This window comes from Dermacentor andersoni, chromosome 8 (genome assembly GCF_023375885.2).
Source record: "Dermacentor andersoni chromosome 8, qqDerAnde1_hic_scaffold, whole genome shotgun sequence".
Taxonomy (NCBI): Eukaryota; Metazoa; Arthropoda; class Arachnida; order Ixodida; family Ixodidae; genus Dermacentor; species Dermacentor andersoni.
In genome coordinates this window covers 68,433,035-68,459,728 of record NC_092821.1, presented here as the reverse complement: position 1 = coordinate 68,459,728, position 26,694 = coordinate 68,433,035, and the positions used below count along the sequence as shown (strand labels likewise).

General features: G+C 45.6%; 1 protein-coding gene across 4 annotated transcripts in view; it reads left to right on the top strand.

The window, feature by feature from the left end:
- LOC126538882 (pancreatic lipase-related protein 2-like) overlaps nucleotides 1-26,694 on the top strand; it is a 65,555-nt gene that overhangs the window by 20,908 nt on the left and 17,953 nt on the right. For 2 of the 4 annotated variants that reach the window (XM_072284019.1, XM_072284016.1), the window contains exons 3-6: nucleotides 14,251-14,358; nucleotides 15,416-15,730; nucleotides 22,747-22,996; nucleotides 23,504-23,695. In XM_072284019.1, coding sequence (XP_072140120.1) covers nucleotides 14,251-14,358; nucleotides 15,416-15,730; nucleotides 22,747-22,996; nucleotides 23,504-23,695 — 865 coding nt within the window. The remainder of the gene's footprint in view (nucleotides 1-14,250; nucleotides 14,359-15,415; nucleotides 15,731-22,746; nucleotides 22,997-23,503; nucleotides 23,696-26,694) is intronic. The other 2 variants (XM_072284017.1, XM_072284018.1) reach the window with 2 other exon arrangements.

Genomic DNA, 26,694 nt, shown 5'->3' with positions numbered 1-26,694 from the left:
CTTGCCACATGCTCCCCGGTGGAAGATCGAGTCGGCTAACTGGGAACCTTTCCGCGAACTAACATATACAATCCGGGATGAAATCGATTCTTTCAATATAGACGATGCTGTGGTGTATATCACATGCCTTATAATTGAGGCTGCGAGAAAATGCATTCGCGAAACTAATGGAATGTAGAATAAGCGTCGTATCCCATGGTGGAACGAAGAATGTAAAAAAGCACGGAAAAACCAGAACAAAGCTTGGGGACGACTTCGCGACTTTCCAACCGCCGAAAACTTGATTAATTTTAAACAAATAAAGGCGCAGGGTAGAAGAACACGTCGACGTGCTAAAAGGGAGAGCTGGGAGAAATACATCTCTGGCATAAATTCCTACACGGACGAGGCGAAAGTCTGGACAAGAGTGAAGAAATTAATAGGCCGGCAGGCGCATCCTCTACCCTTGGTTAGCACCCACGGTGATAGCCTGGAGGCTCAGGCGGATTGTCTAGGTGAACACTTTGAATATGTTTCAAGTGCATCGCACTACACAGAATCTTTCCTGAGGTTAAAAGAATGTGCAGAGAGACAGCCTCTTAATCACAAAGACTCCTCGAATGAAGCTTACAATCGTCCATTTAACTTAGCGGAACTAAAGGCGTCTCTCGCTTGTTGCAAAAACTCGGCGCCAGGTGGCGACCGCATTATGTATGAAATGATTAAATACCTCCACCCAGAAGCACTGAAAACACTCCTATCTCTTTTCAATGCCATGTGGGCGGCTGGGTGTATTCCGTCCTCATGGAAAGAAGCCATAGTCATCCCGATCCTTAAACAAGGCAAAGACCCGTCCTTAGCCAGCAGCTACAGGCCAATAGCGCTAACAAGCTGTCTGTGCAAGCTGTATGAAAAAATGATTAATCGGCGCTTAATCTCTTTCCTAGAAAATAACAAGACACTAGACCCCTTCCAGTGTGGGTTCCGAGAAGGTAGATCGACAACAGACCACCTCGTCCGCATCGAGGCGAACATCAGAGATGCGTTTATACATAAGCAGTTCTTACTCTCGGTATTCTTAGACTTAGAGAAAGCATACGATACGACATGGCGCTTCGGTATATTGCGAGATCTTTCCGCGATGGGGGTCCGAGGAAATATGTTAAACACAGTCAAAAGCTACTTATCCAACCGCACGTTTCGTGTGAGAGTGGGCAACGCTTTATCTAGAACATTCACTCAGGAGACTGGGGTGCCGCAAGGGGGTGTGCTTAGTTGCACACTGTTTATTGTAAAGATGAACTCCCTGTATACAGTCATACCACGCACAATGTTTTATTCTGTATATGTCGATGACATACAGATAGGTTTTAAATCATGTAACATTGCGATCTGCGAGCGACAGATACAGCTCACATTAAACAAATTATCTAAATGGGCGGATGCAAATGGCTTTAAAATAAATTGCCGCAAAAGTACGTGTATACTCTTTTCAAGCAGAAGAGGCATAACACTAGTGCCAAAACTCACCATCAATCAAGAGCAACTATCTGTTAGCACTGAACACAAATTCCTGGGAGTAATTCTAGATTCCAAGCTTACTTTTATCCCCCATCTCAAATATTTGAAGGCAAGATGTTTGAAAACGATGAATATTTTAAAAATTCTGTCTCGCACAACCTGGGGAAGTGATCGAAAATGTCTCCTAAACTTGTACAGGAGCCTTGTGCGTTCTCGTCGTGACTGTGGTGCTATAATCTATCATTCTGCAACACCGAGCGCCCTAAAAATCCTAGACCCTGTGCACCACCTAGGTATCCGCCTAGCGACCGGTGCTTTCAGGACAAGCCCTGTAGAAAGTCTCTATGTAGAATCAAACGAGTGGTCACTTCGTCTACAGAGGTCATATTCCAGCTTTACATATTTTCTCAAAGTAAACTCGAATCCTGAACACCCTTGTTACACAATTGTAAATGATGTTTCCTGTGCCACACTTTTTAATAATCGGCGTACAGTCAGGCAGCCCTTCTCGCTCCGTATAAGGAATCTTAGTGAAGAAATGTCTGTCCCACTTGTAGAACACCATCTAATGCATTCAGCGAAGCTGTCACCGCCGTGGCAGTGGCAGCTCCCGGAATGTGACATGTCGTTTATTGAAGTCAGTAAGCATGCTTCTGAGATGCACATTCGAATGCACTTCCGTGAACTTCGGTCGAAGTATTGCTGCCCGGAGTATTACAGCGATGCATCTAAGTCACAAGCCGGCGTCTCTTATGCAGCAGTTGGTCCGTCCTTCTCCGACTCTGGCATCTTGCATGCGCAGACAAGTACCTTTACGGCGGAGGCCTATGCATTATTATCAGCTGTAAAACACATAAAACAACTAAAACTAGGAAAGTCAATTATATATACCGACTCTCTGAGCGTTGTTAAGGCGTTAGTATCGCTTAAAAAGCACAAGAACCCTGTAATTAATGACCTTTATACGCTCTTGTGTGCTGTCTATGGGTGTAATCAACGTCTCATTATATGCTGGGTGCCAGGGCACAGAGGTATTGAGGGTAATGTGCTCGCTGACGAAATCGCCACATCCACAGCAAGAAAAGGTTTTAACTGTTCAATAGGTGTCCCCGCCATAGACTTAAGACCTTTTATTCGCAAAAAATTAAGAGATTATTGGCAACACTTGTGGGACTCGCAAACCTCGAATAAACTTCATTTAATCAGGCCACATTTAGGCACCGCCCCATATATAGCAAAATTACGAGAGACTGATGTCGCGTTCTGTCGACTAAGAATAGGGCACACATACAGTACACACAACTTCTTGCTGACTGGTGAGGAACCTCCTACATGTGGTAGATGTGGTAAGAGACTAACGGTCATCCACGTCCTCGTGGAATGTAGGGAAACAGAATGTGAGAGAAAAAAGCACTTTCCCTTGGCGTATCAACACCATATCCCATTACATCCTGCACAGTTTCTCGGCTCGAACCCGTTATTCAACACCACATCAGTTTTAAATTATTTAAATGACATTCAAACATTGCACATTATCAGACCAAGTGTTACGTAGTACGGCCTCTTAGCAGAGGCTCCTGCTGCGTTTGTTACATTAGCATAGCACGTGTCTCCAAGCCCTTGCGTTCAAGGGCCCTGGTGAGACATCAGTGCTGCGTTCACTACATGTTTTGTTTCATCATCCGCGTGTAACATGACAGTTCCATAGTTCACATCTCTGGTCATCGTCATTGTTTTAACACTTATTTATTTTGCGCAATCCAGAGCGACTGATTTTAGGCCTATTTACAGCCATGCCACATCCACCATTCGAAGTACATTTCTTCACTTCACGAACCCCGCAGGGGCGTCTGCGCAAGCAGGCGTTTGGTGCGTTGCGACACCACGTACCCGAGCACTCGAGGGTTGGACCCTCCCGCGCGTAGCCGTGCGCGGCTTAGCCGTGTCCGGGGAAAGGGGGATCCTGGGGGTTGAGCCGATGCCGGGTGTTCGGACCGTTAAGGCCCCCCGGCGGAGGCAACACACCTCTTTGGCCTCTGCTTCACGTAGACGGCACCCCCGGACTGACCCACCCGGGGGAAATCGGTAGTTGCCTTTTCCTTTCTCTCGCTCTCCCTCCAACCTTCGTCTTTCCCTCACTTTCCATCTTTCCTGTCTTCTCCTAGCTTCCGCTCACTTCCAATTTTTCCAGGCAGCAAGGGTTAACCTTGTGTGAATAACCAACCTAGGTTATCTCATATTTGGTTATAGTGATGACGTACAGCTGGCGTTTACAGGACCTGTTCATACAGTCCCTGTAGCGTCCCCTCGTAGGGCTCCATGGTGGGTGGCTGGCGTTATTGCCGAAAACTACATTTTTCTATGGCAAGTTCCTTTCCTCCAATTCCTGATCGCCCTCACAAAAGAGGGCGCACCGAAGATGTATTCCAGTTCTTTGGTCGTCAAAGACCGAACTTCCCACGGTACCATGTCATCCACTCTGAAAAATCCGATAAACAAGTGCGAAATATCTCCCCTTTTCTAGTTTCCAAGTCCTTAACAGATGTCCTTGGTCCAGGCTACAAGGTATCAAGGCTGGCAAGTGGTGATCTCCTGTTAGAACTGCATGATCAGAAACAATACGATAAGTTGCCCAGTCTATTGTCATTTGGGGATGTTCCATTGACAGTAACTCCTCACCGCACTCTGAACACCACCCGCGGCGTTGTGTCTGATGACGATTTGCTCCAGCTGACAGAGGCTGAACTCTTGGAGGGCTTCAGTGAGCAGAACGTTGTCAATGTCAGAAGAATTAAGATAAGAAGGGATGGAAAAGAAATTCAAACAAAGCACCTGATACTCACATTCGGTTCAAGTATTCTGCCCGAGTCTGTAGAGGCCGGGTACATCAAGCTCCGTGTCAGGCCATATGTGCCAAATCCCCTAAGATGCTTCAAATGCCAGCGTTTTGGCCACAGCTCGCAGAGCTGCCGAGGCCGCCAAACATGCGCCAAATGCAGTGCCCTTGAACACGCCACTGAAGCTTGTGCAAACACTCTCCACTGTGTAAACTGTGATGGGGAGCACGCCGCGTACTCGCGGTCGTGCCCATCCTGGAAGAAAGAAAAAGAAATCGTAACGATCAAAGTGAAAGAAAATATCTCATTTAAGGAGGCACGCAGGCGGGTTGCATACCTGCCAAAGAAAAGCTTTGCCGAAGTGGCGCGTCAGGGGGCAGCGTCACAACGGCCTCCGGCGGCTGTCCGACCCACAAGCAGTGAGTCGGCAGTCACGCAATCTGCCCCCGCGACGGTTGCAGCTAGCGCTGCTCCGTCAACCGAGGAGAAGGAACCATCGACCCCGAAGGAGGGCGCAGCCGAGGCTGCCTCAACTTCCGAGGTTCCTTCCTGCGCTGGCAACGGCCGGCGTAGCCAAATCCCTCTGGGAGCCCCATCGACCTCCGGGCTGGTGGGCGCAGGGGTCTTGCCCTCCAAGGCGGGACTCCCTCTGAAATCTTCCCGCTCGCAAGAGCACGTGTCCGGCGCCTCACAAGAGGCAATGGACACTACACCCATCCTCAAGGCGCACCAAGCGCCTAAGGAGCGGCGAGGCTCCCTCGAACGCTCCAGAAAGAACAAAACCCCTATTACAGGGCCTCGAAAGGGTTCTGTAATCTAAGGCATCCCGTCCGTTTCCGTAAACACAGCACCAATTTATTTTAAATATGGATACACAAATCATTCAATGGAACATTAGAGGTCTCCTTACAAACCTTGATGATTTGCAAGAACTCATCCACAAACATAATCCAAAAGTGCTGTGTTTACAGGAAACACACTTAAAATCAAAATACACAAACTTTCTTCGACAATATGTTACTTTTCGGAAAGATCGCGATGATGCTGTCGCATCATCGGGCGGTGTCGCAATTATAATTCAAAAAAGCGTAGCGTGCCAACGTTTACAGCTACGAACGGCCCTTGAGGCAGTGGCGGTTCGAGCTGTTTTCCTTAATAAACTCGTCACCATTTGCTCGCTTTACGTACCCCCACACTACAAATTAAACAAACATGAATTTCAGTCATTTATAGACGAATTGCCAGAACCTTATGTTGTTCTTGGCGATTTCAATGCGCACAGCTGCCTGTGGGGCGACTCTCGTACAGACGCGCGAGGTCGTCTCGTTGAACAGTTCCTTTTCTCTTCTGGTGCTTGTCTTCTGAATAAGAAGGAAGCGACATACTATTCTCTCGCAAACAAAACATTTTCTTCAATAGATCTTAGCCTAGTCTCCCCGTCACTACTGTCTGAACTTGAATGGGAAGTAAACGACAATCCTTACGGAAGCGACCACTTCCCTATACTACTAAGAACATATAAAGGAACACGAATGTCTACCACAGGCTCCCAGGTGGAAAATCGATACAGCCGACTGGGAGAAATTCCGAACTCTCACCAGGATCTCATGGGATGACATGTCCTCTTTAGAAATTGATGCTGCCGTTCAGTATTTTACAGCCTTCATTATAGATGCCGCGTCTAAATGCATATCTGAAGTAAGTGGTTTCGCATGCAAACGGCGCGTCCCGTGGTGGAACGACGAGTGTAGGACCGCCCGTAAGAAACAAAACAAAGCGTGGGGGTTGCTACGCACCTCTCCCACTGCGGAGAATCTTATTAACTTTAAGAAAGCAAAATCCGAAGGAAGGAGAACGCGCCGACAGGCCAGAAGAGAGAGCTGGCAGAAGTTTTTATCGGCTATCAACTCTTATACTGAGGAGGGGAAAGTTTGGAACAGGGTTAACCGGATAAACGGACGACAAACTTATTCACTCCCTCTAGTAAATACACAGGGCGGTACACTGAAAGATCAGGCCGACTCACTTGGGGAGCACTTTGAGAGTGTATCAAGCTCAAAACATTATTCGCAATCCTTCCTAAAATATAAACAAATAGAAGAATGCAGGCCACTCGTCAATAAATGCCGACAGAATGAACCATACAATTGCCCTTTTAGTGCTGCTGAGTTGAAAGCTGCCTTGAGCGCATGCAAGAGCTCTGCACCGGGATCCGATAGAATCATGTATGAAATGCTCAAAAACTTACACAATGACACGCAAGTAACACTACTTACACTTTTCAACACTCTCTGGGACGCAGGGTACCTTCCAACGGCATGGAAAGAAGCCATTGTGGTCCCTGTTTTGAAAGAAGGGAAAGACCCTTCTTCAGTGGCAAGTTACCGCCCGATAGCCCTCACAAGCTGCATGTGTAAGGTATTTGAAAAAATGATAAATCGGCGACTCATCCATTTTCTTGAACAAAACAAAATGCTTGATCCCTTTCAGTGTGGCTTCCGAGAAGGGTGCTGCACAACCGACCATCTTGTACGTATTGAAGGACATATTCGTGACGCGCTTGTACACAAACAGTTCTTCGTATCGATATTCCTCGATATGGAGAAGGCGTACGATACGACCTGGCGCTACGGAATCGTGAAAGATTTGTCAGAAATGGGCATTCATGGTAATATGCTAAACGTAATAAAAAGCTACTTGTCCAGTCGTACCTTCCGGGTGAAAGTAGGCAATGTGCTGTCACGTCCTTTTACACAAGAAACTGGTGTACCCCAGGGAGGCGTGCTCAGTTGCACACTTTTTCTTGTTAAAATGACAACGCTTCGTGCGTCCTTACCACCAGCCATCTTGTATTCCGTCTATGTGGACGACATTCAAATAGGCTTCAAATCCTGTAACCTCGCAGTATGCGAGAGACAGGTACAGCATGGCTTGAACAAGGTGTCAGGGTGGGCAGAGAAAAATGGTTTTAAAATCAATCCTCAAAAAAGTTCTTGTGTGCTGTTTACAAGGAAGAGAGGCCTAGTTCCGGATCCTTGCTTACAAATGTGTGGACAACAGATTCCTGTAAACAAAGAGCACAAATTTCTAGGTATTATACTCGACAATAGACTCACTTTCGTCCCACACATTAAACAACTCAAAGAAAAGTGTCTGAAAACAATGAACCTGATGAAACTTCTATCCCAGACTACGTGGGGTAGTGACAGGAAGTGCCTAATGAATCTGTATAAGAGCCTCATCCGGTCACGATTAGATTATGGTGCCGTGGTATATAACTCTGCCGCCCCAAGCGCGCTAAAGATGCTAGACCCGGTTCACCATCTAGGCATCCGTTTAGCCACGGGCGCTTTCAGAACAAGCCCAATTGAAAGCTTATATGCCGAATCGAATGAATGGTCTCTCCACCTACAGAGATCATACAATAGCTTTACATATTTCCTTAAAGTACGCTCTAATCCTGAACATGCATGTTTTGATACCGTTACCGATATGACGTGCGCTACACTTTTCAGCAACCGTCCCTCCATAAGACAGCCTTTTTCGCTGCGTGTGAAGGAGCTTAGCAATGAAATGCATGTCCCACTCCTCGAGCATCGCCTAATGCACACAATCAAGCTCTTACCTCCCTGGGAGTGGCAGGTGATACAATGTGACATATCCTTTATAAAAGTCACAAAGCACGCTCCTGAGGCTGAAATCAGAATGCATTTCCTAGAACTACAGCACAAGCACTCCTGTGCAGATTTCTACACAGACGCTTCGAAGTCAAATGCCGGGGTATCCTATGCAGCAGTCGGCCCATCCTTCTCGCAATCCGACGTACTGCATCCCGAAACAAGCATTTTTACGGCCGAGGCCTACGCATTACTCTCTGCCGTGAAACATATAAGAAGATCAAAACTTTCAAAAGCAGCGATCTATACAGACTCCCTAAGCGTCGTGAAGGCCTTGATGTCAGTCTATACACACAAAATTCCTGTACTTAGTGAACTCTACACCGTCTTGTGTAAAGCGTACATATCTAACCAGCGTATCATTATATGCTGGGTGCCTGGCCACAGGAGCATTGAGGGTAATGTTCTGGCGGACGAGATGGCCACGTCAATCGCATCGCAAACTGTTAACCCTACCGCTGCGGTGCCTGTCACAGATCTGAGGCCTTTCTTGCGAAGGAGATTGCGGGACCACTGGCAACGCATGTGGGACGCGGAAACGAATAATAAGCTCCACCTGATAAAACCACAGTTAGGATTCTGGCCCTCTACTACAAAATCGCGCCGAACAGATGTCCTATTCTGTCGGCTCAGAATAGGACACACGTTTGGCACCCATAATTTTCTACTAACCGGAAGTGAGCCTCCAACCTGTGGTAGATGCGGGGAGAGGCTGACCGTGCTCCACGTCCTTCTGGAGTGTCGCGAAGCCGAATTTGAAAGAACGAAACATTTTTCCTTAGCTTACAGACAGCACATCCCTCTCCATCCAGTAATGTTCCTCGGCCCAGAACCGCTTTTTAACACAGACACAGTCCTAGGTTTTCTGAGAGATGTGGTCCTACATGTTATTAGCCCCATGCATTCCTAGCGCTTCCTCTCTTTAGAGGATGCCGCTGGGATAGTTGTACGGTATAGCACATGCCTCCAGACCCTTGTGTTTCAAGGGCTCTAAGGAGGCAGTAGTGCTCTAGCATTTATTTTAATCTGATATATTTTACCTATTGTATCATTCTTTTTAAATGCATCGAAATGCTCATAGTACAGGTCATATGTCATCGCCATAATTTTATTACACAGATTTTACGCAATGTAGAGCGTATATTTTAAGGCCCCTTTACAGCCACGTCACACCAATTTCATAGTAATCATAGTTACACTGCACACCCATTACCACAGACATGGCGCTCTTTGGCCATTCCTGGCCCTTGCGCCTTAAAACCCCATACATCATCATCATCATCACTTCACGAACAATCCATGGAAAACCCATCACAATGTGTATGGCGCTCTTTGGTCATATCTGGCCCTTGCGCCAAAAAACCCCATACATCAATCAGTCCTTCATAGATGAATGGCCAGAACCTTATATTGTTCTTGGCGATTTCAATGCACACAATTACCTGTGCGGCGACCCTCGTATAGATGCGCGAGGACGACTTGTTGAACAATTCATTTTCTCTTCAGGTGCGTGCATTCTGAATAAGAAAGAACCCACATATTACTGTCTTGCCAACAAAACCTTTTTTTCAATAGATCTCAGCCTAGTCTCCCCGTCACTACTGCCTGAACTCGAATAGGAAGTTACAAACAATCCCTACGGAAGCGACCACTTCCCCATACTGCTACGAACACCTAAAAAGAACGAATATACACCACAAGCTCCTAAGTGGAAGATAGATACAGCTGACTGGGAGAAATTCCGAACTCTCAGTAGTATTTCATGGCATGACATGTCCTCGTTAGGAATTGATGCTGCTGTGGAATATTTTACAGCCTTCATAATAGATGCCGCAACTAAATGTATATCACAAGTAAATGGCTTGGCATGCAAACGGAGTGTTCCGTGGTGGAACGGCGATTGTAGGATCGCTCGTAAGAAACAAAACAAAGCGTGGGGGTTGCTACGCGCCTCCCCCGCTGCGGAGAATCTTATCAATTTTAAAAAAGCAAAATCCCAAAGCAGGCGAACCCGCCGACAGGCCAGAAGAGAGAGTTGGCAGAACTTTTTATAAGGTATCAACTCGTATAAAGATGAGGCCAAAGTCTGGAACAGGGTTAATAGAATAAGAGGGCGGCAAACATATTCACTCCCTTTGGTAAACACAGAAGGCGATACCCTGCAAGCTCAGGCAGACTCACTTGGGGAGCACTTTGAGCACGTGTCGAGCTCAATCAGCTATTTCCAATCCTTTTTGAAACTTAAAGAAATAGAAGAACGTAAGCCAATCTTACGAAAATCCAAACAGAATGAACCGTATAACCAGCCTTTCAGTATTGCCGACTTGAGAGCTGCATTGAACACATGCAAAAGCAATGCACCGGGACATTACCGAGTCATGTATGCCATGATCAGAAACTTACATACTGACTCACAACTTACACTTCTCACACTTTTCAACACTATTTGGGCTGCGGGATACCTCCCATCCACATGGAAAGAAGCGATTGTGGTCCCTGTTCTTAAGTAGGGTAAAGACCAATAGCTCTTACAAATTGTCTTTGTAAGCTTTTTGAAAAAATGGCTAACCGCAGACTTGTACATTTCCTTGAACTCAACAATATGCTCGATCCCTTCCAGTGTGGCTTCAGAGAAGGGCGGTCCACAACCGATCACCTTGCGCGCATTGAGGGAAACATTCGCGACGCCTTTCTACATAAACAATATTTCCTATCAGTATTCCTCGATATGGAGAAGGCGTACGACACTACGTTGCGCTATGGAATCTTGAGAGACTTGTCAGGAATTGGCATTCGTGGCAATATGCTCGTCCTAATAGAAAGCTATTTGTCCAACCGTACATTTCGCGTGAAAGTCGGCAATGTATTGTCGCGACCTTTTATACAGGAAACTGGTGTACCTCAAGGAGGTGTACTCAGCTGCACGGTCTTCATCGTGAAAATGAACACCCTTCGTGCTTCGTTACCGCCAGCCATTTTTTATTCTGTTTACGTAGACGACATACAGATAGGTTTCAAATCCTGCGACCTTACAGTATGTGAGAGGCAAGTACAACAGGGCTTGAACAAAGTGTCCAAATGGGCAGAAGAAAACGGATTTAAAGTTAACCCCAACAAAAGTTCTTGTGTGCTTTTCACAAGAAAGAGAGGGCTCATTGCAGAACCCAGTATCGAAATGTATGGTAAGCGAATTCCTATGAACAAAGAACACAAGTTCTTAGGCATCATACTTGATTCTAAATGAACTTTTATTCCATAGATAAAGAACCTCGAGGTCAAATGCTTAAAAACAATGAACTTACTTAAAGTGTTATCCCACACAACATGGGGCAGCGACAGGAAATGTTTAATGAATCTTTACAAGAGCCTCATTCGATCACGGTTGGACTACGGTGCCGTGATCTATCATTCTGCAGCCCCGAGTGCGCTAAAGATGCTAGATCCGGTCCACCATCTAGGAATCCGACTGGCCGCTGGAGCTTTCAGAACAAGTCCCATTGAAAGTTTATATGCAGAATCAAATGAGTGGTCACTTAATCTGCAGAGAAGATACATCAGCCAAACATATTTTCTGAAAGTCCACTCTAATCCTCAACATCCGTGTTTTAATACCATTAACGATATGACATATGCTACACTCTTTCATAATCGTCCCTCCTTAAGACAGCCTTTCTCGCTACGTGTGAGGGAGCTTAGTCATGAAATGCATGTTCCACTCCTCGAAATTCGCTTAATGCATCCAGCCAAGCTGCTACCTCCTTGGGAGTGGCAGCTGATACAATGCGATATATCTTTCATGCAAGTTACAAAACACGCTGCAGAGATTGAAATCCAAATGTATTTCCGGGAACTCCAGCACAAGTACTCCTGCACGGAGTTCTACACAGACGCATCGAAGTCACACGACGGGGTGTCCTTTGCAGACTCGGCCCAGAACCTTTATTTGACACAAACGCAGTCCTAGGTTTCCTGAAAGATGTTGTCCTGCATGTTTTTAGCCCCACATGTTCGTAGCGGGTCCTCTCTTCAGAGGATGCCGCTGTGATAGCTCTTTGGTATATAGCACATGCCTCTAGGCCATTGTGTTTCAAGGGCTCTGGCGAGGCAGCCGTGCTCCAAGTAATTTTACCATCTTATATATTTTATATTTTGCATCATTCCTCTATGATGGATTTTAATGTTCATAGTATTCGTCATTAGTCATTGCCATAATTTTATAGCACGTAGATTTTACGCACCTTACAGCGACTATTTTAGGCCACTTTACAGCCAAGTCACATCTTCGTCACAGAACCCATCATAACACCACGAAATCACTAACACTGTCTTGGCGCTCTTTGGCCATATCTGGCCCTTGCGCCACTAAACCACAGACATTCATTCATGACTTACTCTGTAAGATAATCGTGCCGCTTCATCGGCACGTTCTTTACAGATATTAGCATGTTGGCTTGGTAACCACTGAACAACGTCGTGGTCTCTGTTGTCAACTGTGTGGTGTATCGCTCCTCCAATATGAAAAGCAATAGTTCATGAGGACCACGATTCAATCCGATCCGATTCGCAGCTTGTTCACCATCAAGGAAGCACAGTGCGAGAAGGAGGGCGGCAACTTCTGCAGCTGTCAACGTTGTGCCGTAAGATATTTTAAAGTTGGCGATGCTGGCCGTCGTTGTGGCGAAACAGCTGCGATAGTGCTCATCGGCAGGACCCAGCCGTCGGCGTACATGCGGGAAATCGCTTTCTTTTATATAGGAAGAGCATGGTGAGCTCCTAGAAAGGTGGCAATGGCACGTCCACTTCAGGACACCGGGTATAGTCAGGTGGACTTGGGGTTGAATGACACACGAAGGATGAGTTGAATCTTTCGGTGTAGTATTGAAGCCAATTGGTAGTGACTCACGTTGACCTGATACCGTTTTGTGGAACGAGCTAAATGGTTGGTCTCTTAGTAGGTCGAAAAGTCCAGTGGTGACGACACGACCAGGGAAGATGTCATATCTATGCCCTGAGCGATTAAGCTGTAATATGCATAGTGATGAGGCAATCTAGAACGATCATGATAGTTCTCGTCGTTCGTGCAATTCGAGAAAGGCCTGGGCACATGCGAAAAGCCTGAGTGACATGAACCATACGAAGGCTCGTTTTGCTTGCATCGCTCTGGGCGAGCAAGCTGTATCACAGTAAGTCAAGTACATTATGCTCTACCCTATATGGGTAGAGCATAATGCTCACAGGTGTTCCCAACTTCATTACTGAAAAACTAGATAAGACGACAGGTACGCTTATCAACCGCTTTTTAATGTACGACGCATGAAGGATTCACGAGCTGTCTCGATCAATAATGAGATCTAAAATTTTGTCCTGGCATGCCGTATAATTTGACCATTAGTTGATATGCTGTCATATGTCATGGGCTTACGCGTAAACACCACAACTGCACATTTCTCAGATGATACCTCGAGGCATTGACTGCGGACACGGCTTGTCGCATGAGCTGCAGCTTTCTGGAGCCTTGCCCACGTCTGCAGGCCTGTTACGCCGGACGCCTACACGCAGATACCATCCGTCTGCATTTGTAGTTCAAGTGTGCCTTGAAGGTGATCAAGGAGACTAACAAGCTTTAGAGTAAACAACGTAGGCCTGAGTACATCACGTTGTTATTTTCACCTATGGTTCATGACTTAGCTGCTTCGCAGCCTGTCTAGTCGACGAAGAGTACGGTGGCAGAGGTGTGCACAAAAGATTCCATATGTGTAGCGCTTGAGGTACGAGGCAAAAATAAGCGACGGCGCTTCTGGAGTATTAATCGCTGCGAGATGTTTAGTTTGTAGCCGGTGTACGTCACTACGTTGTCCCCGCTTCGCGGAAATCCTCGTTCACCTTGCTTTGCCTTGCTGTGGGGCTTATTCCCCCTGTTCTTTCTGAGAATCGAGGTGGCTGCCCGACTGGGGCGCCACCACAGACACTCGGCAAACCTGCTTTTACTTTTGAATAAAGCCAGTCGACTCTCCGCTCTCAACCTCTCAAAACGGGCATTCCTTACATCCGCTAAATAGAGCGCCCAACAAGTTTTCAGCCGTGCTTGCTTAAACGTGACAGCCAACATGTGACGTGCTGACAGTTGCAAAAGTTGAAAAAATGTTGTGTAATTTAGCGAGATGCGCTTTCTTGCATCGCCAAGAAGAAAGGCGAAAATGACGAAAGCTGACTCAAATCTCTTCCCACCTTGACAGGCGTCGAAGCACGATCTCCATCACGAGAAAGAAGGGCGTTTTCGTACCAAGCTGTTTGCTCCCATACAGTGGTTCTACGAGGGATTCAAGTCGCAACTCATCGAGAAGGTAACGCACGAGTGCAGATGTTCTGCGAGGAAATCACGCAGATAAGGTATCACTTTGTCATTTAGCACTTGCCTAGTGGCTGTGGATTTACTTGCTATGATAAAATTCTGCGAAAGCTGGTCTCCGCGAGGCCGACTATGCAATAGGAACTGCAAAATGTTAAAGCACTGAAAAACAGGAGCAAGAAACGATGTGACAAAGAAAAAGAAAGTACCGATGCAATCAGCTATCACCTAAGGTATGCATTGCAATTACGTATGGTCTCTGTACTTAAAATAAAATGTAGCAGCCTTCTAGACAGAATAGAATAAAAACACATCGCTTTAAATTGTAAGTAGTTCGAAGTTGGACACCGACCATAAAAATTAGAAATAAACATATGGTTCGGCTGCCGAAAAGGAGCCTCGTCCACACGAAACGTCTTTTTGTTTACAATTTTCATGTTTAGCGTCCAACTTTCAACTACTTACGATGTCTCCTCCCGACCATACGGGTTTCCGTCAAACTCTTCATTTCGTCACTATACCTTCACCAAGTAATTCAGTGGAAATAGCCTCAAAAGAAAAGAAGAAAGGACTAATACAAGATTATATAGGCATGCGCAAAATTGCGTTCTGATTGTATCAATGGACGATCATCCATTCGGAAAAACTTTTCACAACATCTCTTTGTGCTGATAGCTGCTACGGTCTACATACGCGATAGTGAAGCGCCTCAAATGCAAACGCGCGCAGAGATAACAAACGGCAGCTTAATTCATTAATGCTATAATTCTAAAGTAAAAACGCAAAACTTGCCTTATTTGATGGCGCATGGTATCCGTACGCTGATGCACACGTCCTGGCCATTCTGGCGCAAAACCTTGGCGTCTCACGCTTTCGTTGTGTTTTTCCCCCTTTGCCACGAATATCGCGCCGGTATTCTTGATTTGGTGAAGCCTCGGTGAAGTCAGTGTCCAGTGATCGTTACGTAAAGGAACCGCGAGTGAGGTCACGTGCGAAATTTTCCAAAATATTTTCATTTGAATCTATGCGCTGGTCGCGTTTTTTTTTTTCAGGCCAGACTCCTTAAGCGGCGTCTCGGCTCGCGTGGGCTCTGCTACCGTGTCCTCGGCTGCTTCAAGCTGCGGGACAGGATGAGGCTTCCGTCCGGCTTCCCCCAGCGGCCGCAGAGTATTGGCGCTCGGTTCTCGCTGTACTGCGCACCGGACTTGCGTCGACGGACCGTCATCAAGGCGGCCAATTACTCAGCACAGAGCCTCGACGGCTGTCTGAAAGTCGGGCATCGGCCACTAGTCGTCATCGTCCACGGCTTCTCCGAGAGCGCAGCCGCCTCCTGGGTCAAGCGCATGACGAGAGTTCTGCTTAAAGTGGTACGTTAGGTGCCTGAGTGATAAGCTCACGTTAAGTTACAGGGCTGGAAATTAAGTTTAAAATGTGAGTGAGAAAGCGAGTAAGGTGATTATAATGTGTACGGTTAGGGATAAACTACGCAAACGGCAAATAAAGCAGTAAACTACGAATACACTTGTGGCCGAAAAATATAAACTAACCAAATAAATAAAAGACAATAATGATAAACTAATGAGGAGAATAACCAAAATACTAAAATCAGAATTAGTAAACGCAGCATGAACAAATAAATCAATATTATTCGGGCTGCGAAATGACTGACTCTGTCCCCACCGGATGTAAATCCGCAAAAGTTGAGCGCTGCGTGATGTTTACATTCTTGCGATTAGGAAAGCATTGCAAGAATATAAGTTACCATAATAGTGGCAAAGATGTAACCATCAGCGCTGAACATTTGCGGTCCAAGTCAGGATTGGGAATCTTGATTAATTCTTAACGATCACAAGTGTCCATAGCCTTATATGTCTTCCTATTTCCTGTTTTTTTAGAAGACTCCGCCCGCCGGATCGACAATATATGCTTAAGCGTAGTTTGTTGCAGGTATTTGTCAGCCTTCGGCGTTATTCTGGCAAATGAAATCCGGTGCCACCTCCTCACCTCCAGACTCACGCCCGCCCCCCGTCTCTCTTTTTTTTTTGAACAACTGAATATAAATTTAGCATACTGCAAACAGCAAGAATACTAGGCGAGGATTCTTCTCCCATGTTCAGCGACATGACACCTTTTACTACTCGGTTTTCTGGTAAGATACATATAGCGAAAATTCCAAACGTAACATACAGTTCAGAGTCTGATTGAGTAACGCTGATTGAGTCATATTGTTTGACGTCCTAACACAATCAAGAAGCTATCATAATTTTCATAGCCGTGCACTTCAGGGTAACCTTAATCACTTGAGGCTCATAAAGTTCACCTAATTCTCTATTCACGATAGTTCTTACATCCCTTCCTCATTGGAAAATAACAGCTGGACAACAAATGAAACCTTAGAGCTTACCAAAAAAAAACGCAGCCATTGAACTACCGTGGTGGGACCAAAAAGTGACCACTGTAGCTCCACCGATATTATTATTATTTCCATTGGACTGCTACTGTATTTTAAGGTTGCATGCATTATGAAATTCGGAAATGTCCAAAAAGGAAATCAGTTTCGTTTAATTAATGAATAATTTATTATTTATTTTCAGATACTGCAGCCCCTGGTGGCGCTATAGCAAGAGGGGATAATACAATCGAATGCAAAAAATCAGCAAGCAAAAAAAATATAGCAAGAAAAGTTAAGCGCAATGTTGAGGAAGCATAGACTAGAATTCGTTTAATGGTATAGAACGGTTGGTACGTGATAAGTGAATTCCAAGCTTCTATTGTTTGAGGGAAAAATATATATTTGAAAGTATTAGTGCGAGCATAAAAGGGTGTAACCTTAAGCGCCTGATGTCTCCTATTGGAAGATAATTTAGCAAAGGTGATACATTCATTTGCGGGAGAGGTGACAGGACGAATGAATAATGCCCTAAAAAAATTTTAAAGAATTAGCCTATCGTTATTCGGCGAGAGATGTTAGATTAAGTGAGGACATGGCTGACGACGGTGAGAACTGGTGTTCATAACAATGGTAGATAAATGTAATGGATTTGCTTTGGACGGCCTTAACTCTGCCACAACGGCCCCCGGCGCCTATCCGGCCCACACACAGTGAGCCGGCAGTGACGACATCTGTCCCATTGGCGGCTGCAGCCAGCGCTGCCATGCCGTCCCAGAAGAAGGGGCCATCGACCTCCGGGCCGGTGGCCTCAAGGGTATCGTCCATTAAGACGAAGCCCTCTCATCAAACACGGTGGTCGCAAGAGCGCATGTCCAGCGCTTCGCAAGAAGCGATGGAAGTTGCGCCGATAGTGACGGCGTATCCAGCGCCTGAGGAGCGGCACGATTCTGTCGACCGCTCCAGAAAAGACAAACTTCGCGTCATGGTGCCTGGAAAAGGCCCAGTGGCCTAAATTTTGTTTCTTCAAAGCACGGCATCAATACTTGTCCTATAAAGGAAACGCAAATAATACAGGGAAACGTTAGAGGACTTCTCCATAACCTTTACGATATCAGAGAACTCCTCTTTGGCTACAATCCAAAGTTACTGTGTGTTCAAGAGACTCACCTGAAGCCTGCAGATATAAACTTTCTCCGACAATACACTATATTTTACGAAAGATCGTGACCATGCTAATGCTTCGTCCGGTGGTGTAGCCATCGTAGTTGATAAGAGTGTAGCATGTCGCTTATTTGAACTTAGGTCGCATATTGAGGCAGTCGCCGCGCAAGCAATATTGTTTAACAAGATAGTTACAATCTGCTCGTTGTACTTGCCAACTAATCAACAGCTGAAAAAATTTTAAAAAAACGTTTCTATTGCCTAGTGGATCAGCTTCCTGAATCCTACAGATCGTAGGTGATTTCAATGCCCACAACAGTCTCTGGGGAGACGCCCGATGCTACACTGGAGGGCGACTCATCGAAAATTTCCTTTCTCTGGTGCATGCCTTTTTAATAAGAAAGAACCCACATAAAGAAACTTCACGCATAATTCGTGCACATCTGTTGATCTTGCTATTGGCTCCGCTTCATTAATTCCTGACTTGAAACGGCAGGTAATCAAAATCCTCTAGGGAGTGACCATTTTCCTGTATTGCTTAATCTAGTAGAGCAACATGACCTTTCGCCACATATGCCTCGATAGAAACTAGGAACGGCTGATTGGAAGCCGTTTCATGAATCAACTTATTTAACGCAAGATTTTGTCAATTATATTAGTATAGATGGCGCAGTACAGTATTTTCCAGCCTTTCTTATCGGCGCAGCAGAAGAATGCATCTCTAAAACAAATGGCCATTCATGGAAACGAAGCGTTCCATGGTGGAATCACGATTGCCGACAGGCAAGGAAAAAGCAAATGAGGCATGGAATCACCTTCGTAACTCTCCGACTACAGAAAAACTTATCATCTTCAAGAAAATAAAATCGGAAGGTAGAAGAGCGCGCCGCCGTGCCAAATGGGAAAGTTGGCAATAATACTCCGGTATTAATTCTTATACAGACGAAAGCAAAGCCTGGACCATGGTAAACAAAAAAGGCCGTGAATCTCATCCTCTACCATTAGTAAGCACACAAGCAGACACTCTTGAGGACCAGGATGATTGTCTAGGAGCACATTTCGAGCACATTTCCAGTACATCCCATTACACAAATACATTTCCAAGATACCAGCGACAAGCGGAGTGACAAACTCTGGGTCGGAAGGGCACAGCCAGTGAAATATACAATTGTCCATTTAGCATGGCGGAGTTTCAGGCTTCAATGAATTGTTGCAACAAGTCTACCGCAGGAAGTGACAGAACGCTGTATGAAATGATTCAATACTAACACCCTGAAACCCACAGAACACTACTGTTACTATTTAACTCCATTTTCTCTGCTGGTTACATTCCGTCCATCTGAAAAGAAGCAATTGTAATTCCTATTCTAAAAGAGGACAAGGACCTTTCCTCACGCAGTAGGTATAGGCCTATAGCTCTCACAACTTGTCTATGCAAACTCTTTGAGAAAAATGATTAACCGGCGTTTCATCCATTTTTCTTGCAAGCAACAAAATACTCGATCCGTTACAGTGGGGTTTCAGGGAAGGTAGATCCACAATAGATCACCTTGTCTGCATCGAGACAAATATCCGTGACGCGTTTGCGCACAGCATTTCTTGTCAGTATATTTAGATATGGAGAAAGCGTACGACACAACTTGGCGCATTCGAATCCTTCGTGAGCAGTCTGAAATGGAAGTCCGAGGCAGCTTAGTGAATGTGATTGAGAGCTACCTCTCCTATCGCACGTTCCGTATTAGAGTCGGTAACGTTCTGTCTCGTCCTTTTACGCAAGGGGCTGGTGTACGACAAGGTGGTGTGCTGAGCTGTACCTAATTTATGGTTAAAATGAACTTGCTGCGAACTGTCGTACCACGTACAATGTTTTACTCTGTATATGAGATCTGATTGGGTTGCTAATCATGTTATCTAAGTACCTGGGGACGACAAGTCCAGCTTGGTTTAAATAGGCTGTCTAAGTGGGCGGACGAGAACCGTTTCAAACTAAACCACCCAAAAAGTACGTGCGTCCTCTTCCCCAACAAGAGATGTGTACTACCAGACCCCGCTATAGGCCTTCATGGAGAACGACTATCTGTTAGCTCCGAAGATAAATGCTTAGGTATTGTCTTAGACAGTAAGCTGAGATTTATATCCCATCTGAAATATTTTAAAGCCAAGTGCCTCAAGACTACGAACCTGTTGAAGCTCATGTCACGTATCTCCTGAGAAAACCACACGAGATGCCTAATGAGCTTGTATAAAAGTCTAATACGATCATGCTTTGACTACGGAGCCATAGTCTATAATTCAGCTATGCCTAGTGCATTGAAAATGTTAGATCCTATCCACCACGTGGGTATCCGTCTTGCTACAGGCGCCTTAAGGACTAGTCTTGTAGAAAGCCTGCACGTTGAATCCGAGGAATTGTCTTTTCATCTGCAAAGGACATATTTAGGCTTTTCCTATGCCTTGAAGGTAAAATCAGCTGTATATCATCCATGCCATTCACTTGTTTACGACTTGTCCGCGGCCACGCTGTTCCGTCACGGCCCAGCGATCAGGCCTCCTCCGTCGCTACGACTGGGAACTCTGTTAGAAGAAACAGGCGTCCCCCTTCTAAAAGATCTCCTAAAAGCTCCTACAAGCCTTCAACCGCGTTGGCAGTGGCAGACCATCCAGTGTGACGTCTCTTTCGTCAAAATATGAAAACGAGCACCTGAAGCACATATATGTTCACATTTTCTTGAACTTTAGGATAAGTATTCCTGTGCTGAATTTGATACAGACGCTTCGAAGTCTCCTGCTGGTGTTGCTTACGTAGCTTTAGGACCATCGTTTTTAATATCCGGTGCATTGAATCCATATACAAGTATTTTTACGGTTGAAGGATATGCGATCCCTTCTGCGGGTAAACACATAAAACAAACGAATTTCAATTGCATTCACTGACTCGTTGAGTGTTGTCCGAGCCCTACTGAGTCTACGAAAACATAAAAACACTATTTAACGAACTATATGCATTGCTATGCTGTGCTCGTATGGACAAAAGAGCCATCATCCTTTCTTGGGTGTCTGGCCACAGTCGCATAAAAGGCAATGAAGCCGCGGGCAAGAACTCTACCTCAGTGGATTTTAGCGAGGCCGATATAAACACACCCATTACAACCACAGACTGTAAACTATACTTATGGCATCATTTGAAGAAGCACTTGCAGAAACAGTGGGATACTCAGGAATCGAATAAATTACGCCTGATCAAACCTAAATTAGGCTACTGGATATTGGAGAAAACAGCGCGATACAAGGCAGTGCTCCTCTGTCCATTAAGAATAGGTCATACCTTCGGCACCCACTCTTGCCTGCTGACTGGAAGTGATCCTCCGTCATGCCGAAGGTGTAGTCACAGTGACAGTGACACTTCTCCATGTCCTCTTCCAACGCAGGGCAATAGATACTGCACAGAAAAAAGTACTTTAATTCTGCGTATCTTCACCGTATTCCATCCCATCCAGCATTCTTTCTTAGTAATGAACCTCTTTTAAACCTGAACACAGTTTATCGTTTTTTAGGTGAAGTTAACATATCAGAAATAATTTCGTCAGGTCATGTGTAGCACAGTCTCGCCTTGGAGGCTGTAGCCGCAGTGACAAATTGTTACGGCACCTGGCTCAACCCTTACCTTCAAGAGTCCTGCGCATGCAGTAGTGCTTATTTGCACTTTATTATATCACTTCCTCATAGCCAATTCGTTATGCTCATAGCTCACATAATGAGTCGTTGACATTAGCTTGATTCTTACATATATTATGCATTTCATAGTGCCCTGTTTTTAGGCCTGTTTACAGCCGCACTACAACTACCATTTGCAACTCATTTGATAGTTTCTTACAGAAAGGAAAGACTATTTATTACCATATGTACATTCATATTGTTACGAGACTGTATGTGCTTACTTCATTCTCTGCCCCCCTTACGCAATGCCAGTGTAGGGGACTTGTAAAGTATTTTACAAATAAATAAATGTCATGGCGCTCTTTGGCCCTTGCGCCATTAAAGATCACACATCAATCAATCAAATCAATCAACCTATCTGGCCCTTGCGCCACAAAACGCCACATTCATCAATCAACCTATCACCTTGCCCACTGAAGAAAGCGGTCAGCGGTACTGCTCCTGTAGTCGCAGGCACTGACGTCACAGTGTTGGATACGAACAGGGTTGGAAAGTCCGTGATTACGTAGTGGAGCGAAGAGAACTTGAAATCGGCGGCGGTCGGGCCAAGGCTATCTTCAGTAAAGAAGATAGGGCAGACCAGGCACAGACAAGACGAATCTTGAAACCGTTGCTCCGGCATCAACGACGCATCCTGGAGCGCCGGAGAGGGGCCCCCAGTAGTAAGGAACACGATGAAAAACTACACAAAGAGCAGAATTCGTCTTAGCATGGTTACGGCGTTGCTGTCACTTTGCCTACTGTGGGCAAGGTAACAGCATTATTGTGAGTTTAATGAACCCCACAATGATATAAAGTTGATAAAATTCCGCTTATTTGCTTGGAGATAATTTGCCAACCATACATTGAATTCTATCAAAATGCGTAGCTTTCACGGTCACCTCGCCTACGGTTGCAAATTTCGACAAGTATTTATTAGTTTTTCTTTCTTAACTTGTGTAATTCACGTTTTTCCCACCCTTTGTTTTCACGTATAATTGTTGTTGCCAAAAGTGTTTTGTTCACCAGTGAAACGTAGGTGGCGACTGTGGAGACTTCTTTTTTTTTTCAGTACCTGTAAGAGCAGTGTACAAACGCCGAGTCCACTCGGTAATCTTACGCACTCCTGCGCAGATCGACGCCAACGTTCTAGTGGTGGACTGGCGCCGAGGCGCCGCCGCACCCGTGTACTCAGTTGCCGCTGCCAACACGCCTGCAGTGGGCGCTGAGCTCTCGGTGGTGCTGCAGCAGCTGATGCGGGGTGACGCCAGCCTGGTTCCCGGCAGTGTCCACATTATAGGCTTTAGCCTGGGCGCTCACGTGGCCGGTTTCTGCGGCAGGCACTTCCTGATGCACACGGGCAAGAGGATCGGACGCATTACGGGTGGGACACATGTGCCTGAACCCGCAAAGTGCTCATGTTGCGATAACTTTACGCCACCGACCGTTGAAATTCGCTACCTCCGAACATGTTTGCTGTCCGTGCTAATCAGCTCCCCTTTTTACGCGCAAAGATTGGTAATGACATCCATATCTGCACCTTGAGTCACTAAGTGTTGGGTCTGATTTATTTTACTGTTTGTTTCAGTGATTGATTCTGTCAGCCATTTGTTATGTGATCGGAGGGCACAGGGTAGAGTGAGTGTCCTAGAAAAACAACACCCTCAAGAATGCAGACAGATACTGTTCCGGAGTCTCATTCGTAAATGCTAGCTGTACTGCTCCTTCATAAGAATGAAATTTCACTCAAAGTTTATCCTACCCTATTTTTTTTTACCTTATCCAAGATCCTACCAAGTCTACAGGATCCCGTGCACTAGAGACTTCTAATTATTTATCGTATACTACAATATACAAACCTGGTTGTAACCACTTCTTTCCTCTGGCCCAGCGCTCGATCCGGCTGGTCCTCTCTTCGAAGGCACTAACGTATCGGTGTCCAGGGGTGACGCCGAATTTGTGGATGTCATCCACACGAATATGGGCCTCTTAGACAAGTTGAAATTCGGTCTTGCTGCATCGGTGGGTGACGTGGACTTCTTCCCGAACGGGGGATCGCTACAGCCCGGATGCTATCGGCTGGGTGAGCAATAAATGTCCCTAATTCATTCAGCTTCGAGCGTACCGGAATGTTGAAAGAAGGCTAACATAATCGTAATCCATAAGAAAGGGGATGCCAAAGACTAGAAAAATTAGAGACCGATCAGCTTACTGTCCGTTGCCTACAAAGTATTTACTGAGGTAATTGCAAATAGAATCCGGAACACCTTAGACTTCGGTCAACCAAAGCACCAGGCAGGATTCCGTAAAGGCTACTCAACAATAGACCATATTCACACAATCAATCAGGTGATAGAGAAATGTGCGGAATATAACCAACCTTTATATATAGCTTTCATTGATTACGAGAAAGCGTTTGATTCTGTCCAAACCTCAGCAGTCATGGAGGCATTACGGAATCAGGGTGTAGACGAGCCGTATGTAAAAATACTGAAATATATCTATAGCGGCTCCACAGCCACTGTAGTCCTCCATAAAGAAAGCAACAAAATCCCAATAAAGAAGGGCGTCAGGCAGGGCGATACGATCTATCCAATGCTATTCACAGCGTGTTTAAAGGAGGTATTCAGAGACCTGGATTGGGAGGAATTGGGGATAAGAGTTAATGGAGAATACCTTAGTAACTTGCGATTCGCTGATGATATTGCCTTGCTTAGTAACTCAGGGGACCAATTGCAATGCATGCTCACTGACCTGGAGAGGCAAAGCAGAAGCGTTGGTCTAAAAATAATTCTGCAGAAAACTAAAGTAATGTTTAACCGTCTCGGAAGAGAACAGTCGTTTACGATAGGTAGCGAGCCACTGGAAGTGGTAAGAGAATACATCTACTTAGGACAGGTAGTCACTGCGGATCCGGATCATTAGACTGAAATGATCGGAAGAATAAGAATGGGCTGGGGTGCCTTCGGCAGGCATTCTCAGATCATGAACAGCAGGCTGCCATTATCCCTCAAGAAAAAAATGTATAACAGCTGTGTCTTACCAGTACTCACGTACGGGGCAGAAACCTGGAAGCTTACGAAAAGGGTTCTACTTAAATTGAGGACGACGCAACGAGCTAAGGAAAGAAGAATGATAGGTGTAACGTTAAGGGATAAGAAACGAGCAGATTGGGTGACGGAACAAACGCGAGTTAATGACATCTTAGTTGAAATCAAGAAAAAGAAATGGGTATGGGCAGGACATGTAATGAGGATGGAAGGTAACCGATGGTCATTAAGGGTAACGGACTGGATTCCAAGGGAAGGAAACCGTAGCAAGGGGCGGCAGAAAGTTAGGTGGGTGGATGAGATTAAGAAGTTTGCAGGGAGAACATGGCCAGAATTAGTACATGACCGAGGTAGTTGGAGAAGTATGGGAGAGGCCTTTGCCCTGTAGCGAGTGTAACCAGGTTGATGATGATGATGATGATGAATTCATGAATGCATGGTCAGTCCCAAAGAATCGCTGCTCAGGCAAGCAAGCCTGCAATTGGCATAGCCCTTTAGCATATTACGGCGAAAAGTTCGGCTTAAACTTGCACAGGCATCTTCGAGTTGAGAACCAGCAGCTATCATATTTATTTATTTATTTATTAAAATCACTACATACGCCCAGAGGGCAGTACTGTAGTCAGGGTGGATCACACGATAAACAAGAAAAATACAATGAAATCTATAAAAACAACAAAAAATGAATATCAGTGTCAAAAAGTCGCAGTTTTCCCAGAAAGGGGAAGCATCGATTGCGATAGCAAATTAGCAGATAGCCAAACGTAGTAAGGATAGCACTTTTATTGGTCGTATAAACTTGTAACGGTTCGCTTGCTGACTAATTAACAAGCATCACGCGCAGTAAACACGAACATATCACAATCGATGACCGCGGACACCCGCTGTCGAAACGCTGGCGTTAGCAAGCGCGGCAGCAGCAGCGAGCGAAGCGACCTTCGTGCTGTCTATTGCTTCAACGCAAACTGAATGCTGAGAACACACAGCGCGGACAAAGCTACGAGTTGTAGACGCACGTAGACACTGCCCCCAATGCAGTTCGCTCTCAAGATACGGCCGCGCAACCGCGCGCAGCCGCCACATACGCAGTTGGAGTCGGAGTTGAACTTCATCCCACTTCTTCCTCTCTCCCCAACGCCTAGGAATGTTGGGTGCCTCGCGCGTGACGGAATACGGCGTGCTTCCTGTCTTTCGTGCGAGCGAGATTGTACCGCGATCGTCGGCTCCCCTCGCACTCTATCACTCGTGCATACAGCGTAGGGTGCGCGTGGACGGTGTTATCGCATTTGTACTTTATACGAAACATCACGGCAACGCCGACGGCAGGAACGCGCCCGGAATGTCCGTATAATTGCCATCGCAGTAAAAGAGCCACGCGACACTTCTCAAAGTACAAATGCGCAAGTGATGTATGGGCGTAGGTCAACACTTCTACATCATGAGTGCGTTTCATCCAAATGTTGCTTGAGCAAGGCGGTAAACGACTCACTGGACTTGGTAACAACAGTGTGAGATAAGTTGGTCCACTCACCTACTCTGTGGAAGAAATGACTGGAACACTGTAGTGGGGCACTTCATTTCTCTGACTTCCTTGCTATGAGGGCTTCTGCAGGAATAATATGTGGGAGGTTTCAACTACTTCTGGCGATCGATGTGGAGGTTGTCATTGGCTAACTGGGTCAGAAAGGAAATCCTGAAAAAGTGGCGACGAATTTCTCATGGATCCCAAGATAAACTTCTTTTCGGGCGTTAACACTAATGTGACGACAAAAGGAATCATTTACAAAACGACTGACATTGCCTTGGATCCCTTCTAACTTGTTAATTCAAGCTTTAGTGTAAGCATCTCTCATGAAGGCAGCTTATTATAGAAATCACAGCGTACTCTTTTGAGAGTGCCCATGAAGGCGGCATTTAGCTATTAACAGGTGATCGTGATGTCGAATATTCACATAACTACGCGGCCTCCATAAAGCAATTGAGCAATGTTGAGTAGGAGCTGTACGTGCATAAGTTTGGTTTATTCAGAATT